An 18784-nucleotide genomic window follows, 5' to 3' on the forward strand; every position below is an offset into this window, starting at 1 on the left:
AATCTTAGAGAGAGAGGAAATATCTCCTACAATTCCTTTATATATCTTAAGGCACAGTAGGTACTTCAATAGACATTTAAAAAATGATTAATTTTCAAATTCTACCTTAGAAAATATTATTGGGTCGAGCTTCTAAAGTATACTTCACCTTGTTATTTTTATTTATCAAATAAAATACTTTGTTCCAGTTTCTACAAAATAATTAATTAAATATAAGGGATGTCATGTCAAATAATATTTCAACAGAAGCCAAGGAAGTCCTAATATCACGTAGCCAGTGAACACAAACTAGTTATTTATTTATGCAAACATACTGTAAAATTCCTCTAAATCTTCAAAAAAATTTATGTTTTTATGAACACATGGAATGAAAAATCCAAAGTGAGTATCAAGATTTCATTTTTAGTTCATAAAAAATAGTGAAGTAAAATTCCCTTCCACAAACACAAAAGAGTGAGAAAATGTAAAAAACAAAACCAAAAAAACCATCCATTTCTACCTTGGAAAAGGCATGAGGTTTATTTTTTCAAATGTATTTCAACCATAGGAATTCCCATAAAAAGATTAAATTATTATGTCATAATGACACCTAGAAAACCTACATAGCTTCACCCCTTGACAACTAAATTTAGGACACATACAAAAAACTCTTCATACAGAATATTTTTATACTAGAAAACAGGTAATTCACATTCTGATAAAGAGCAAAAGACAAGTGCTTTATTATGAGAATTGTTCAAGTAAAATTTCAGTGTGCACCAGTGAAAGTGAATAAAGATTTGCATCAATTTTTTTGAATGAACACTAGGTTAAAAAGGGGCTACACTTTTTTTCCCCAAACACCACCCTTTGCTAAGGCAAAAAAATACACTTCATTTTAGAACAGAACTGTTACAGAAGAAAGTGACATCACAGTACAGTACAGAATGTAAAATTCATCCTATTCTGGAAGCCATTATGGAATGGCACGCCACCTACACTTAGCGCTTTCTAATGTAGGTTAGAATTACAGTATTTATCACAGCTTTATTTTTCTTTAAACTGATAAAATTCGAATACAGTTTCTATTTCTCAGGCGTGTGCAGATGGGGCCCATATGTTGATATTACAGTAATTACAACATTAAATAACATTGCACAGTCAACCTCCAAGGCTAATTCAGTATAAAATAACAAGTATTAAAATGTACCTTTACTAGGGGTTTTACATAGCATATATCACTAATTATGAAAGAAAAATAGGCAAATGCCCAATTACAAAGCTGCACATTATAGGCATAATGATGAGGAATAAATACAAGAAATCTGGCAAAATATTTAAAACGAACAAGTTATATGGGCACAAACCGAACAACCACAAAAGCATAAATCAATAATATACTGTTATAAATAGTATGCTTTGCTCACAAGTCTCTTAAGTACTTACACATATTACAGTGGCAGGGGTAGGTGAAGAGGATGGGAGGAGAATGAGGCAAATGTTCCCAATGCCAGTTAATTCCTGAGGTGGCATTATTTCTTAACTGATGCATTGATAAACACTGTAACGATGAGCTTGTGCTATGAAACAGTCCCAATATTATTATATTCCCGCAATCACATTGCGGTATTCTGAAGGCAACAAACTTAAGTGACGGTTTATGTTATAATAGCCAGATAAAGTATGGTTTCTCTTAAATTTTGCTGCTACAATTAGCAGTGGGTCGGAAAACACTTTGAAGTTCACAAGAAACTGGATATAGATTTAACTTTTTCCCCCAGTGTTTCTTAGTTAGCTCAAGGCAAAGCTATTATTTTCATGTACTTCAATTTAAAAACTCTAAGTGCCAACACTGTGAACATTTTGTATCTTCTCAACTAAACTTTGTTTAATAACAAGAATAACAGCAAAGATGAGTGGGAATAGTTCTGTGTATAATAAAACTGATCTATTTATTAGCTTCTGTTTTAAATTTAAATAGAATTTTAAAATAATTTTTAAAAGTCCATGCTATAATTTTAAAGACTATTTCTGTGCACTTTTAATTCTGGACACAATTTTCAAAATTGCATGATGAAGATAAGAATTTAAAAAACCCACCAGAATGTAAATAATAAGGAAGAACACTTTCAACTCAAAGCATCAAACATACATTTATGTGCAGAAATCTAGACAACCATACACGTTTTTAAGCAATCATGTTTTATTATACAACTCTATGAACAGAAAATGAACAGAAATACACAATATACTTACCTGTACATGTGAACCTAATTTTGAAACTACAGATATTTATTATAGTTCATACTTTAATTTTACAGTTCATAACTATGTATAACCTTATTGCATTAAGGGCAAATTCTACATAGGGAGATTCACAGGTGGACCGCATTAGGCATTACCAGTACATTCAAAACCTGTACCTCATATATGTATGTATCTTCCCTGATCCTTTAAATTTGGGTTTCTTTACAGCTTAAGCTCATTTGCTATTTTGGATGCAATGTTCTTAAAGGCAATAGATGTCCCAGATATTCGCTTGAAGCGGACCCCGTTAAGTGACAGTCGTGGCAACTTGCAGACTTCCATCTCCCACTGCACGAGGCTATCCTGTCTAGCATCTCCATGGACACAGAAAAGCAAAAATCTCTCTTTTTGCTCATAATCACAGTTATTTGCATCTAACACTTTTCGGATTTCTCTCATCATGTCATTAGGGTCCATTGAACTAGTGGTCTTCATACTCCATGTGAACCGCAAAGAACGCGGCTTAGAATCTTTACCCTCTTCCTTGTCTCTTTCTTTTGGTTCCCCTGATGTACTTCTGGAAGAAGAAGGCAAAGGGAAAGAATGAAAACAAAAATTGCATTCAGCAATAAAATAAAAACTCACATAAAAAATCTAAGTGGTCATAATTCAGTGCCTAATAAGACTAACTAATTTAGACTACGCTTAGATAACAAAGATGCACGTTCTCTTGCTGTTACAAAAACTATCTCAAGATGCCATCTGTTTTGACTTTTAATATTGTCAATCTAAAATAGCATATTTTCTTAAATATAATTGTTTGTGAAAAAACAGGTTTGCAGCTGAAAGTGAAGAACTTAATATTTTTTTCAGTTCCTTTCATATTTTTCTGCTCAAGTTTGCAAATGCAGATTCTCCATTTTCTGGATATATATCCAAAACAGGGACCACTAATATTCTGCTTGCAAATTTACAGTTTTGAAATATTAAAAAAAGTTCTTTTCTGCCCTTTTTGGGTAGGAGGATTATAGTAACTACAGAAGGAAAGAGAATTATTTATACCTGACAATGCTGTGAAAGAATGTTGCACTGCAATTACATAAAGATGTCAGATTATATTACACTTCTCAATATCCTCCAGTGATTTTTCATTTCACTAAAGACATTCTTAAAACAGTCTGCAAGGCTTTACAAGACCTACACTCCAAATTCTACTCCCATACCCACATGTCCTAGAATTTTTCTCTTTGCTCACTATTATCAGGACACACTGGTCTCTACACTGTTCCTTGAACATACTGGCTATTGCATAGGCTATTCCCTCTGCCAGGAATGCTTCCCTCTAGGTGATTGCACAGCTGATTCCCTTACTTTTTTCAAATCTCTGCTCACTTTCTCCTTGAGGTTTCCCTTGACCAACCTATTGTACCTTGTCTTCTACCCTAGCATGGCCTCTCCTCCTTATCCTGCTCCATTTCTTTCTCTACAGTACTTATCATATGCTAATATACTATTGAACCCATTTATTAGGTTTATTTTTTATTGCCTAAATCTACAACTAGATTGCAAACTCCAAAAGAGCAGGGAGTTTTGTCTATTTCATTCACTGGTATATCTCAGGCATCTAGAACTGTGCTGGGCCCACAGTAGATGATTAACTCATATTAGTTAAATGAACCAAACTCTCTGAATCATGTTTAATCTAAGTATCCCACAAATAATATAGAATCAGAAAACCTATTTCAAATAATCATAGAAAGGCAAAGTTAACAGATTATTCATGATATAGAACACTCTGCAATTAAATTTTTTGAACAAGTATCCAAATACAGATATTGCAATTTTAGCTTTTAACCTATCTTACTTAGCTATAACTTAAGAAATTATATTTTGAAAAGAGTTTATAATCTAATGCATAAATATAACATACATACATATTATATCAATACTATAATACAATGTATATTCATGTATATATTTACACATATACAACTATATATATCTATAGTCCCTATTATTCCTAGGTATCTAAGCCCCTAAAGCTCTGCAAGTTACGCAAGCTGAGAAAATAAGGAAAGGAATAGGTATAAAAATTAATTTTCCAAAGACTATTAAATAAGTATGGAAAGTATTTATTCCATTGTCTTTTCTACTTTTCTCTTTTTGCTCATTGAATCTAAGCCACTGAACCACAGGCCTCTCTGGGCTTGCAGAGCCAGGCAGAGTCATTGATCAGGGTCACAAGTAAACTCTGGTGATGGAATCAGCATGCTGGAAGAGATCTGAGAGATCACTTAATTGAACACTCATTTTAAAAGCAGAACTAATAGCTAGAAAACTTAAATTACTTTTCTAAGGTCATAGAGTGACTGAGGTCAAATGTGAAGACTAGCATTCAGGTGACTTATTCCAAGTCCAGTTTTCCTTCCATTCCACTTAAAGATGATCTTCAGGCAAGAGATCAAAGTGTTTGTCTGCATGTGTCTCACAACATCACCACTGACATCAGTGGTAGAAAGTTCCCAGAACTGTGGACACTAATAAAGTAACAGCTAGTATGAACACCTTACTAACTAGTATGAACACTTACTAGGTTCAAGAACTGTCCTAAGTGCCTAACATGTATTATTTACTCATTTACTCCTTGCAACAACCCTAAGAGGCGGTCAGGATGAAGAAACGGAGGCATTCAGAGTTGAAGTAACTTCCCCAAAGCCACACAGCAAAATGAGTTGCAGAATGCAGTTCAAACCCACGCGGGCTGGCTCAAGAGCCTGTGCTTCTCATCACTGTACCACACTCTCTCCCTGAAATGGCAGAACCTCATTAGAAATGGTTTGATCCAACCTATGTTCCTTGCTGTTTCTTCATCTGTTTATGGGTATTTTCCAGCTGGTTGTTGTGGGGATTAAATGATCAGAAAGTGCCTTAGAGTCTTTGTTCAAAAGCAAAAAGGAAGTCAAAAACCACCAACAACCAAACAAAATGGAATGTGGGAAGTGTTTATAAACACTTATAGAGATCAGTTACTAAATTAGTGTTATTTATGATGTTAATAAAATTATGCAGTCACATTAAAAAGTTAAAAATGCACAAAGGTTAATTTCAGTATTAGCAGCCATTTATAACATTAAGCACTATTAAATATCTCAGAGGGAAATATAGTGGAAATACAAGATGGGACGCAAGGAGGGGGACTCAAAAATAAAGACTAACTGAGGCAGAGGATAAAAACAAAAGTCTTCCCTGTTTATTCAAGAAGTAGAAGGAAGCTAAAAATATTTGTCTTGCCTCCCTTTGGCTTTCTACCATGGTGACTCAGGTATCTAACTGCACCAAAAAAAAAAAAAAAAAATTCAACTGTTATTACTAAACATAAATCTAGCACAGTTGCTAAAAAAGACTACATGAGAATGTGTAAAGTTTTTCCAAGGTTCATTATACTTTATATTTTGAATAATTTAAAAAATAGAAATTAAATTGAAGGCCAGTGTTCACCTCATCAAAATAGTTTCTTAATGAAGCCAGATGCCTGTCCTACTGTGGAATTCCTTGTTGTTTCTAAGATTTATATTGCATCCCTTAAAGGTTTGTGTATACTCAAAGATATGCCTTCATTTCTTAAGTTTCCCATTTATAAAATATGAACATATGTACTAACATGTCCTTAATGTGGACCTTGGAACAGCAACATAGATCACCTGGGAACTTGTTAGAAATGCAAATGCTCAGCCCTTCTGTCCCTACTAAATCAGAAACCGTGAGTGTGGGGTCAAGCAATCTTTTTATCAAATTCTCCCTGTGACTCTGATTGTGCTCAAGTTTGAAACTTATCACCAGAACAATATACAACTAGTATTAAACATCAAGAAGAAAAAAAAAGATATATAATATGTGGCAGGATACAGTTTTTAAATGTGTTTCAACATTGAATTCTCACTGAAATATATTACTAATATCAAATCTTCCTACATTTAATTATCTCAGTGTTCTATATTATTTGTGCTATATGACTCAAACTAATTTTAGTTATACCATTTTAGTGAGAAAAAAATCAGCGCATTTCAATCTATTAACCTGCTGCTATGACATATTTTATAGAACAGAAAGCCTATTTCTTTACCAAGTAAACAATTCAAAATGCTTGAAAAACACAGATTTAAAGTTGATAAACTTAAATGCTAAGCAACAATATAAAATCCCACTCCAATATAAAAATTTAAAATATACATGCTAACTAGTTATTAGTTCTACTCATGGTTATTACGTGCTGTAAGTATTTCAAAAGCACTTTTCATACACGGGGACCTGGCAGCGAAGTATTAATAGTGGCTCCTCACCTTGAGGTGTCGGTTCTGCCACTGGCTTCGCCTTCACTTGGATCCCTCAAAACAAAGTGAAGGTTGAGATTTAATGATAAAAGTAAAAAAATATATCAAGAAAACCTACATCTAAAATGACTTTAAAATTAACTTGTTGAGCAAACTTCTACCATGATAAACTTCTATTACTAGTCAAATACTATTTCTCATGTTTTTCACTATAGCCACATGTAACTGTAATTTATTGAGCGTCTACTGGGTATTGTCAAGAGAAGATACTAGGTTAAAGTTTAAATTTTTAAAGACATGATCGTCCAATTCCCAACCATGATTTTCCCAGTCATGATTTTGAAGTCATAATTTATCTTTTGGTTTAGTTGAGTTTAATCTAAAGTTAAAACTATTCAATAATTATCAACACCAAGATTCAACTTTATATTTGTTATTACATATAATTCTAGTAGTCGCTCAATTTAGAAAATATAAAAATTAATCTTGTAGTGAGAAATAAAGCTCAACACTTCCATATTTCTAAAAATAAATACCAATTTAAGAATAAGCAATTTATTTCATGCATATGATAAAATATTACAGCAAATCAACAACCTATCTAAGCAGGTGAATCTAAAAATACGAATGCAATCTTAAGCAAAAAAACACTAATCTTACCTGGATATCCACCTGTAAAATGAAACCAGAAAAACACTACTAATTGTCCCAGTGTTGCATGTAATTAATATTTTTGCGGTCTACCAAAATTTTAATTACTTTGTCATTTTTAAAGATTTTGTAATAGAGAACAAAATACCATTAGTTGAAAAAATTACCAACTTGAATCTTTAAGTTAACGTTGTATCAATGTTTTAGCCATTCCAGAAACATTTATATTATGTAAAATGAAAGCAACAGGAGTAAAATCAGTACCATTTCCCCATCTCTCAAATTAATAAAATACACCTACACACCAACCTCTAAACTTTAAATAGTTGTTAAGAATATGAATGCCTCATGACTCTCGGGCCTTTTTTCTTTTTCCTTTTTTTTTTTAAGTCGGGGTCTCATTCTTTCACCAAGGCTGGTGTGCAGTGGCATAATCACAGGTTACCAAAGCCTCAACCTCCTGAGCTCAGGTGATCCTTCTGCCTCCAACTCCCAAATAGCTAAGATTGTAGACAGGCACTACCATGCCTCGCTAATTTTTAAAATTTTTTTGTAGAGACAAAGGCTTGCTATGTTGCCTAGGCTGATCTTGAGTTCCTGGGCTCAAACGATTCTCCTGCTTCAGCCTCCCAAAGTGCTGGGATTACAAGCATGAGCTACCATGTCTGGCTCTCAGGCCTTTCTTAACGAACATACTGCATAAAATAATTTTCCTATTTGAATCAAAAAGGATAAAAAATGTATTCTTGCATTCAAATGGAGTTTCTTAAATTTCTATTTTTAATAACTGGCATTTTCATTGGAAAGTATAGTAAAAATCTATTTTTATTATAGCACATTGAAATAAATAAAACATTTTTGAGCAGGCTCAAAGTGAAAAAAATGTTTTATTTTCAGTTTCATGTAGATGAACTGATACATACAGTAGGACAGTGCATCAGTTTAGCAAGAAAGATAGTAATGCTGTTGACTTCTGCTGCTAAGATAAAATTCCTTTAATAGGAAGGGACATAAATATCACTGGACTTTTCTGTCCTATATACAGACACGTATTCCACTGCTGTCAAAATGTAAGCATTAGGAGGGAAACGTCCCTGAGACCCTACTTCCTCTGCTATAATTAGCTGAAGTAGCAAGTGACCTATACCCTGTTCTTGCCTTCCTGGGTGCCAGTAGGAACACTGACTAGAAGAATTTCTGCTACTTAGCAATGGTTTCAAATAGCCCCAGAAGTCTGCTTTAAGTAACCATGGTGGGAGGCAGATGAGGCTACAGAAGGCACAGCTGGCTGTAACAGCATAAGCAGCAGAGCATGGCTCTCCACCAGTTAAAACTTAAAAAACAACTACCTACATATAGAAATATACCCTCAACAAAGTGGGTTACTCCCTATATAAGAATGAGCTATGGTTGGAAAATCATAAGGTTTGGTGTAAAGAAGCAAGTCATGCAGGTATCTGAGGTAGAGAATTCAGGCGGAAGTATAGCAAGTTCAAAATCCGGAAGCAGTGACTGGTAGACTTGAGGACAGTTAGAAGCCTGTGTTTGTGTGGCTGGTGTGGAATCAGCAAGGCGACAAGTGGGAGAAGGAGCGGTCAGAGAGAAGGGGGGGCCAGACTACAAAGGGCCTCATAGGCCACGGGGAAGGCTCAGAATTGTATTCTGGGCAAGATGAAGCTTTAAATCAAGGTGTGACATGATCAGACTTACAGAGCTGAAACAGAACAGGACAAGGACTGAAGCTAGGAGATCTGATAGAAGGTGACAGATTAGCAGTGGTTCAGATTATGAAGGCAGGGGTGGGAGTGATGGAGGCAGCTCCATTCTGGCAACACTTAGGGAGCAGAGCTGACACAACTTATCAATAAAGGGTCTGACGTGTGGTGTGAGGAAAAGGAGTCACGGATAACTCCAAGGCTCACGGGCTGAGCAACTGAAAGGATGGTGCTGCCAATTCCTAAAACGGTGAAGAATGAGGGAGGGGCAGGTTTGGGAAGAGGACTGGGAGCTGAAATTTGAACATGCTCTGTTTGAGCGTCTGTAATACATCCAAGAGGAGAGGCTAAGCAGACAATTAGATATGAGTCTGCAGTTCCAGAGAGAGATGTAGGCTAAAGATATCATTTGAGTTGTTCATACAGGATGGAATCTAATGTCATAAGCCCGAATGAGATCACCAAGAGAGTGAGGAAAACCAGAGAAGAGAATGTGTCCAAAGACTGAGCCCTGGGACATTCTGATATCTAGAGGTCAGCAAGAGAGGCAAAAAAAAAACACCCAAAAAAACCCAAAAAACACTTGAAAAGAACCAGCAAAAGAGCCTGAGTTTGTGAGGTAGGAGAAAACCAGAGCTAAGTGAAGAAAATGTTTTAGTTGTATGGAATGTTTCATAATAGGAAGTTGCTCATAGGAAGGCAGGAATCCCAGCAGTCTCATTCACTGCTGTAGCAACAGCACCTGAGAAAGTGCCCAGCACGTAGTAGGTCTTCAAATATGTGTTAAGTGACTATATGGCAATCCCTTTTCTGAACCTCCCAACAGACTATCTCTAAGGAACTTTCTTGCTGTGACATTCTGTCTCCTGACTTCTTGTCCAGAGTATTCTTTACTACATTTCCTCCAGAGTCTAATTTTTTTTTCAGAATTTACATTTTTATTGCAAGGTAAAGAGAAATATTTTACTCAATGCTTAATGCACTATTGGTAATAAGCATTAAACTTAAAACCTGTTTGTCTTCACTTTAAAATTAATCTTGGCTTTACCATGAGAAAATATTTGCTTTTTGAAATGGCCTTAAATAGCTAAATTCCAAAATCAGGAACTACTGATAATCTGACTAGTACCCTGCAGATGGTTAGCTAACACTATCATTCAACTTTCATGCTGAATCTGTTGGTGCGCTTTTAGCTCTTATCTCTATCAAGTTGTCATGTGGCATAGAAATTGCCCAAATGGTACAAACTCATTGATATGGCTAGAAACCAATGCTACACTAGAGGATTTAAAGCTTAAATTCAGCAGTGTAAGCCTGGGCAAACTTACCTATAACCAAGTCTTACAAATAGTTCTATGACAAAGCAAGAAACTAAAGCTGCTTCGTCTTTTTCCATATCCACTCTTTGAAACCTGAGAAGCCATAATAACATTAAAAACTAAGTATTTAACCAATATTCTTTAAAGCAGGTTTAATAATTTTCTTACCCATCATTGAAGGCTCAGCTCCAATGCCTGTAAGGTATGGAGCCTTCGCATTTTCCCTAGACAGAAACAACTGTGCCTGCCTCTAGACTCCTTCAGCATGTTGCCCACACTTTTTTTTTAGCACACATTCTGCTGTACATCATGGTTAACTGTTTACATCTCTGCTTCTTCCAAAACTGTAAGAATCTGGAGGGCACAGATGCTGTCTTATCCATCTTTAGATCCTGCTCTGCACAGTGCTTTGTCCATCACAGGACTTAAGTAGGCATTCAGTGGGACACAGGAACAGATCAAATCTGCATCAGCCCACAGTCGTGGTCAGCAGTTTGTATCATCAGTGTGCACTGAACATGTATGCCTACTTTTAGAAAAGAGTATCACTGTACTGCCTTATTAAATTACTATGCATTATTTGCTTTATTTTTACTATGTTTTGATGTTAAGATTTTATGATGTAAAATTACATAAGTAATCTATGACTCCAGTATGTAGACTTTTTATACAAAGAAGAAAAAAAGTAGACTAGTGAGCAATTTAAAAGTATTTTTAAGATAAATAATATTATCTGAAGGATACACATAAGCTCATACTTAATTTCTTTTTCTAAATTAAGTTTTTAAGTATGAGACAATTTTTTTGTTAAAACATACATTTATGATGTCAAGTTTTTACTCTTTTCACTTTATTTTACGGAATTTTTAAATTCTCATTTTGTCCTCCCTCTCCCCTTTCTTCTCTCCTAAGGAAAAAGACTTCTTTTTTATTCCTTTCTTCTCTTCCTGTCCTTTTCTCTCTCCTAAGGAAAAAGACTTCTTTTTTTTTTTTCCAAAAAAAGAACGGCTCTAATGAAATGTCATGAAACCATTTTGGAATATCACCCAAAAGATTAAAGAAAAAAAATAAAATTTCCTTTATAATTTCTGGAGGAAACAAAACATGACAGTACATTAGTACTGACCTGCGAACGAATTTGGATGTGATTTTGCTTATTATACCAGTTGACGTCCCCCTTCTGGCATGTGCAAATGCACCCGTTTCATGGGACGGTGAAGCAGGTGGCCCATTATAAGCAGCACTGCGTCGCTCCCGGAGCTGTTCACCATGGAAAGTGCTTCGGCTCGAGCTCCCTCGGGGAAAACGGGTCCGATCTGGAGTGGCAGCACTAATACTGTGAGCAGATGGGGAAGCAGCAGGCACTCTCTGAGTTGTACTGCTGGGAAAATTAAGATATATTATTTAGAATAATGACAGGAAAAGCTTTCACTCATGCTAAAAACTATGAAAAAAAATGGCTATGGCTATTTTGGCCCTATTTTATTTGTTCATGTCAGAGATGTGAGACTTGGGTTAATTTTACTTTACTGTATCAGTATAGAGGGATAAAATTTCATTTTGAAAGTACCTTTTGTAAAAATTATAAAGAGTAAGAAATTACTGAGACAGGGACATAAGGATAAATACTTCTCAATATCAGTAATACCAAACCAGGTGCTGCAAGTATTTATTTTACTTTTTTCTTTATACGACTCAATAATGTGGAACACAAATTTTATTGTTTATTAAAAAGGCTTTGAGTACAATCACTTCCCATTTCTTTTTTTTTTTTTTTGTGAGTCAGGGTTTCATTCTGTCACCCAGGTTGGAATGCAGTGGCATGAATACAGCTCGTGGCAGCCTCGACCTCTTGGGCTCAGACAACCTTCTGTCTTAGCCTCCAGAGTAGCTGGAACTATAGGCACATGCAACTGTGTCCAGCGAATTTTAAAAATTTTTTTTTAGATACGAGGTCTTGCTCTGTTGCCTAGGCTGATCTTGAACTCTGGGCTCAAGAAATCCTCTCGCCTAGACCTCCCAAAGTGCTGGGATTACAGGTGTTAGCCACCACACCTTAGCCCTCATTTCCTATTTCTAACTTAGGCTACAGTGATGGTACAATGCTAGATAGCACTACCAATATGACTAAAAACCTGACTATCAAAAAGTTAAAATGAGCCGGGTTCAGCGGCTCAGCCTGTAATCCCACGCTTTGGGAGGCTGAGGTGAGTAGATTGCCTGAGCCCGGGGGTTCGAGACCCACCCGGGCAACTTGGTGAGACCTCATCTCTACAATAAATCAAAAGTCAGCTGGGCGTGGTAGCGTGTGCCTATAGTTCCAGCTACTTGGAAGGCTGAGGCGGAAGGATCGCCGGAGCCCAGTAGGTCGAGGCTGCGGTGGCCGGGAGCAGCCACTGCACTCCAGTCTGGGCGACAGAGTGAGACTCCAACATCTAAAGTTAAAATGTTTAGATGTTCTGAATTTAAGAAATCTAAAAATTGACAAACATTAGAAAAACAGTTACATGATTTCAAACCTGAACAGGCTCTTTGAGTTCAATCATTTCAATGACAGAAAAACTGAAGTCCAGTTTTATTAAGAACCAGTAAACTAAGCCAGGACAATACTCAGTGGTCTCAACTACCAGTCTAGTGTTTTTTGTGTGCGTATTTAAATCATGAAAATTTCAATGTACCTAAGTGACAAATTAGGTAGCAATACTTTATTTTACAGATGGATTTAAAATCAAAACCTTAAAAATTACTCTAGAAAATAATTTAAATTATAAGAAACATTTTCAATTAAAGGTAAAGTACATAGATTATGTCATGATTCCCCTTTCCCTCCATCACAAACACTGAATTTTTTCAGAAAGGTCTTAATGTGATGGCGCCTATCATGTATTCTCACACTGTGCTATATTTTTAAAAATTCTTAACAACAAACAAAATGAAATGTAGCCAGCATGTTACCCAGGACGGTAAGCTTCAGAGCCATCTTTAATGGTTGGCAGTGTAACTTTAATAGGGTGACCAGAAGTAGACATGGACTTCTGGTGGCGTGGTCGTGCTGAGGGAATAGCAGAGGTCACAGAAGAGCCTGCAGAGGATATGCTACTCACAGACATCTCGGTAAGGCTTTCGACATAAAGCAGTTGAGAAGACCATCGAAATTTTAAAAAAGAAGAAGAAAGAAAAGAAAAATTGCAGTTTACTAAAATTTAAAAACTAGATTTTCAAAAAATTTAAATTGATTAGCACATTTCATGACAGAAACACTTTAAAGAAACTACAATTAGTAGCATTAGTAGTGACTAATAAAACAATTAATATTCCTATTAAAAACACATAGGGTGAATGCATCACTATCTTTCATGGTAACAATCTTACACACAATCTGCTTTGTTATGGGGAAACATTTACTATCACGTTTTACTCAGAAATTCACGGGTAAAGAGATTTACCTCCTGTTTCCCCTAAATATTTTCCCATTCTTCTATCCTGGTACAGAAGAAGAGATACCTTAGTAAGAAGGGTTGGTTGTAATCTTACTATTTTGTATTTCCTTTTCTCCTGATCCATTTAGCTGTAGAAGTTTCAGCAAGAGCACTAGTGTAGAACAATAGCAAAGGTATTATTATTGGCACTATGACATTTACCTGCTGTCTTTTCCATTCTGCAATGCTGTGTATCGATCTGTGGTCCTTTCACAGACATATGTATTCCTTCTTGCCATGCTACCTCCAGAATACACATTGTTCTTTGAGAAGGAAAAAAGTCAATTTTAAAATTGTAACTATATTTGTGGAAAGTCAAAGAAATATATTTAAGCTGACTGAAAAAAATTCATAGAAGGATTTTAATTGATCAAAATCGTATATTAATAAGATCTGTCTCCTGCCTCTCTCTTTTTCTTTCTTTTACTTAGATTTCAGAATTAAAAGGCAAAGCATAAAAAACAAACTCATTACAGTTTTAGTTTTCTCTCCCTACAGCAGCAGTCAGCAGTCATTTGGAAGCGACTGGAAAGTTGGGTTTCTATTCACTCCCTCCTTTATTAGCTGGTGGTGGGGAACAGGTATGATAGGGGTACAGACAACTCTAAGAACAAGAGTCGACTCCACACTAAAGATCATCACCAGCAGGAACCAGTGGCAGTGAAAATGGCATGCCTACTTGGAAGTCCGTAGGTGCCCTTTCTTCATCTGCCTGGGAAACCTCCCAGCCAATGAGAATATGAAGGAGACTAAAGCTTCAGGATCAAAGGCACACCAAGCTGAGGACCCGATGGAGCTGTATGCAATACCATGCTGAGGATATTTCGTCTGGTCTTGGGTTTTGGCCAGGAGGCAGGCCAAATCTGAGGAACTTTGGAGTTAAGAGAAAAAATAAGCAATAAGAAATAGATTGGTGATTCTCCTTACCATGCACACAACCTTTGATCTATAACCCCTGTTGTTGCACCTGCCAAAACCTTGACTAGTTTGTCACTCGTAATAAAATACACAAAAAGGATTTTCAAAAGGGATAAAATACTCTTCTGTTTAATCCTTACTTAAACAGAAAAATAATCCCTAGTTTGGGTTAATCTAGCCTTCACTATTCTTCAAAATACAAAATTAACCCACAATTTGTTTACTCATGAGGGCTAGAAAGTTAGTAGATATTTGTTTGAATTCAGTTTGGAGAAGAAAAAACCATCATATAAACAAAACTGTGTAAGTACAGACTCAAAATCCTTCAATAGTGTAGGTTCCTGTGGAATGAATTTTGTTCCCAGACATATAAAAAGCGTAAATTAAAAATGCGACTGTCTTTTGCACATTGATTTTGCACTCTGCGACTCTGCCAGAGTCCTTTTTCAGTGCAAGAAGGTTTTTGACCAATTCTCTTGGGTTTTCAAGGTATAGGATCATATTGCTAGCAAAGAGGGATAACTTAACTTCCTCTTTTCCTATTTGGATACCCCTGATTTCCTGGTCTCGTCTGACTGCTCTAGCTAGGACTTTCAACATTATGTTGAACAGGAGGAATGAAGAGTGGGTAGTCTTGTCTTGTTTCGGTTTTCAGGAGAAACGCTTCCAATTTCTGCCCATCTGACATGCTGGCTATGGGTTTAAGGTAGATGGCTCTTACTAATTTGAAGTAAGTTCCCTCTATGCCTAGATGTTCAAGAGTTTTTATCAAGAGGGGATGCTGGATATTGTCAAAAACTTTTTTGTGTGTAATGATATAATCACGTGACCCTTTTTACATCTGCTGATGTACCAAATTACATTTATGGTCTTGCGGATGTTGAACCAGCCCTGCATCCTGGGGATGAAGCCTACTTGGTCATGGTGGATGATTTTTGAGATGTACTAGAGTCTTGTTGAGAATTTTTACATCTATGTTCATCAGGGATATTGGCCTGTAGTTCTCTTTCTTAGTTGGGTCTTCACCTGATTTGGGTATCAGTGTGATTTTAGCTTCATTAAATGATTTGGTTCTCAAGGCACTCAAATATGCCAAAAGGAAAAAAAACCAGCCTTGTTAAAAAGAGGGCAAAAGTATGAACAGATACTTCTCAAAAGAAGACATACAAGCAGCTAACAGATACATGAAAAAATTCTCAGCCTCACTAATCATCAAAGAAATGCAAATTAAAACCATACTGACATACCACCTAACTCCAGTCAGGATGGTCATTATTAATAACTCAAAGAACAACAGATACTGGAGAAGATGCGGGGAAAAGGGAACACTTCTACACTGTTGATGGGTGTGTAAATTAGTACATCCTCTGTGAAAAACAGTGTGGTGATTTCTAAAAGATCTAAAAATTGACCTTCCATGTGACCTAGCAATCCCTCTTCTGGGAATATACCTGGAGGAACCCAAATCATTCTACAAATAAGATACCTGTGCATGCAAGTTTATTGCAGGACTATTCTCAATAGCAAAAACATGGATACAAACATGCCGCCCATCAAAAGTGGACTGGATTTTTAAAAATGTGGTACATATATATGATGGAATATTATACAGCCATAATAAAGAAGGGCAAAATTATGGACTTCGCAGCAACTTGGATGGATTTATCTATCATACTCAGTATTACATGTTCTCACTCATAAGTGGACCCTGAACATTTATCATAATACTGTAAGAAAGGGATTGGCAGTAGCAGTACACTACCGGAAGGTGGGGGGAACAAAACATCAATAAGGGTACCTGGTTCCAAACCTGACAAAATGGGGATCAAAGGGAGGCCCAGACTTCGCCTGTATGATGACAACTTATATCCCTAATCCTGAACTGTACCCCACATCTTTAAAACAATGTGTATACATTCTTGGCACCCCCTTGTATATAACAGATTTGCTAAAAGATCACTCATCTTAAAGCATAAATTAAAAATTATAAAAATAGGCTAAGACTATTACAATTTATTCAGGTATGACTTGGTAAATGAATGTGACTATAGATATGAACTATACAATTAATTTAAAGTTCCTAAAAATCTAGAAATGTAATCTGCACTCCATAGTTTAAAACAAATTGTTTCAAGACCTGCTTTCCCATTTAATATATCATTAACATCTATCTATGTCAAGTGATACAAAAGTTTTATGGCTGTAGTGTATGCAGCTCTTCTTTTACTTTAATCATATTTTAACCAATAAGTTCCTAATGTTTGAACATTTAAATTATTTCCTACTTTGCTTTTTCAAGCTGGTGAGTAGGTCTAACTGCCTAGAAATCAACTGGAAATTTAAAATCCAAAGGAAAAATTCTAGAAATAAGAATAGGAAATAGGGGGAAAAAATCCTGGAAAATTACTAAAACTGTTAGAAATTACTAAAAGACATAAAATCACCCCATAGGCACCAAATGTACCAATATAAGAATATTTACACATAGATGCTAAAATTCTCAACAAGATCCTAGCAAACCGGATTCAGCAATACATCTCAAAAATCATCCACCATGACCAAGTAGGCTTCATTCCTGGCATGCAAGGCTGGTTCAACATTCGTAAAACCATATATGTAATTAAATACATCAACAGTGGCCTGCCCCTCCCCGGAGGCGGCGGGGGCGGCCGGGGCCGCGCCGCACCGCACCGCGCGGGCGGCCATGGAGCGCGCCTAGGGCCCGACAGGAATTGTGGAAGGCGCTTCAGTGAAGAAATGGACCAGTGTGTATAGCCATGGACTCTCCTTACTAACCATCACCACCTGTTCTCCTTGATAAGTGAGCCAGAGAGCGGCCAGGTAGAAGGAAACCAGGTCACCATGAAGCTAAAGCAGCGAGTTGTGCTGTTAGCAATTCTCCTTGTCATCTTTATCTTCACCAAAGTTTTCCTGATTGACAACTTGGATACATCAGCTGCCAACCGGGAGGACCAGAGGGCTTTTCACCGAATGATGACTAGCTTGCGAGTGGAGCTGGTGCCCAGGCTGGACCACACCTTGCAGTCTCCCTGGGAGATTGCTGCCCAGTGGGTGGTTCCTCGGGAGGTGTACCCTGAAGAGACACCAGAACTGGGGGCAATCATGCATGCCATGGCCACCAAGAAAATCATTAAAGCTGATGTGGGTTATAAAGGGACACAGCTGAAAGCCTTACTAATACTTGAAGGAGGACAGAAAGTTGTCTTCAAACCTAAGCGGTATAGCCGAGACTATGTGGTAGAAGGGGAGCCGTATGCTGGTTACGATAGACACAATGCAGAGGTGGCAGCCTTTCACTTGGACAGGATTCTGGGTTTCCGCCGAGCCCCCTTGGTGGTTGGCAGATTTGTTAATCTTCGGACAGAGATCAAGCCTGTTGCCACGGAGCAGCTGTTGAGCACATTCCTAACTGTAGGAAACAATACTTGTTTCTATGGGAAATGTTATTACTGCCGAGAAACAGAGCCAGCATGTGCTGATGGAGACACAATGGAGGGTTCTGTCACACTTTGGCTTCCAGATGTGTGGCCTCTGCAGAAACACTGACACCCGTGGGGCAGGACTTATCGGGAAGGCAAACTGGCCAGGTGGGAGTATGATGAGAGCTACTGTGATGCAGTAAAGAAGACGTCCCCTTATGACTCTGGCCCACGCCTCTTGGACATCATTGATACAGCTGTCTTTGACTACCTGATTGGCAATGCTGACCGCCATCACTATGAGAGCTTTCAAGACGATGAGGGTGCTAGTATGCTTATCCTTCTCGATAATGCCAAAAGCTTTGGGAACCCCTCACTGGATGAAAGAAGCATTCTTGCCCCCCTCTACCAGTGTTGCATCATTCGAGTTTCTACCTGGAACAGACTGAACTACCTGAAGAATGGTGTGCTAAAGTCTGCCTTAAAATCTGCCATGGCCCATGACCCCATCTCCCCAGTGCTCTCCGATCCTCATTTGGACACCATGGACCAGCGGCTCCTGAGTATCCTGGCCACCATGAAGCAGTGCACTGACCAGTTTGGGATGGACACTGTACTGGTGGAAGACAGGATGCCTCTCTCCCACTTGTAATTCTCAACACAAAATAAGTGAAACTTCTTTTTACAAAGATAGAGAAACAGCAC

The 18784-nt window shown here is 37.1% G+C and overlaps 1 protein-coding gene and 1 pseudogene across 2 annotated transcripts; one reads left to right on the plus strand and one right to left on the minus strand.

The window, feature by feature from the left end:
• Nucleotides 1-490: 490 nt before the first annotated feature.
• Nucleotides 491-13984, minus strand: MARK1 (microtubule affinity regulating kinase 1). Its single transcript, XM_008069423.1, has 5 exons — nt 13884-13984; nt 13198-13362; nt 11369-11623; nt 6567-6611; nt 491-2803 (listed from the first exon to the last, which is right to left on the minus strand). Exons 1-5 carry the CDS (start codon nt 13958-13960, stop codon nt 2449-2451), a joined length of 897 nt encoding a protein of 298 aa, XP_008067614.1. The 5' UTR covers nt 13961-13984; the 3' UTR covers nt 491-2448.
• Nucleotides 13985-17316: 3332 nt separating this feature from the next.
• LOC103271926 lies at nt 17317-18778 on the plus strand (annotated as a pseudogene). The gene has a single exon (XR_505084.1). The product of XR_505084.1 is annotated as a glycosaminoglycan xylosylkinase pseudogene (transcript).
• The last annotated feature ends 6 nt before the right edge of the window (nt 18779-18784 follow it).

Source organism: Carlito syrichta, unplaced genomic scaffold (genome assembly GCF_000164805.1).
Source record: "Carlito syrichta isolate Samal-C Ts95f unplaced genomic scaffold, Tarsius_syrichta-2.0.1 Scaffold312011, whole genome shotgun sequence".
NCBI classification, from domain to species: domain Eukaryota; kingdom Metazoa; phylum Chordata; class Mammalia; order Primates; family Tarsiidae; genus Carlito; species Carlito syrichta.

What these genes read in the sequence shown, in the direction of transcription:
- MARK1 (XM_008069423.1), bottom strand. Translation starts at nt 13,960, where the DNA reads ATGGCAAGAAGGAATACATATGTCTGTGAAAGGACCACAGATCGATAC. An exon ending in ACATCCAAATTCGTTCGCAG is followed by an intron (nt 6,612 to 11,368) that starts GTCAGTACTAAT and finishes CTTTGTTTTGAG; the next exon opens with GGATCCAAGTGAAGGCGAAG. An exon ending in GGCAGAACCGACACCTCAAG is followed by an intron (nt 2,804 to 6,566) that starts GTGAGGAGCCAC and finishes TTCTTCTTCCAG; the next exon opens with AAGTACATCAGGGGAACCAA.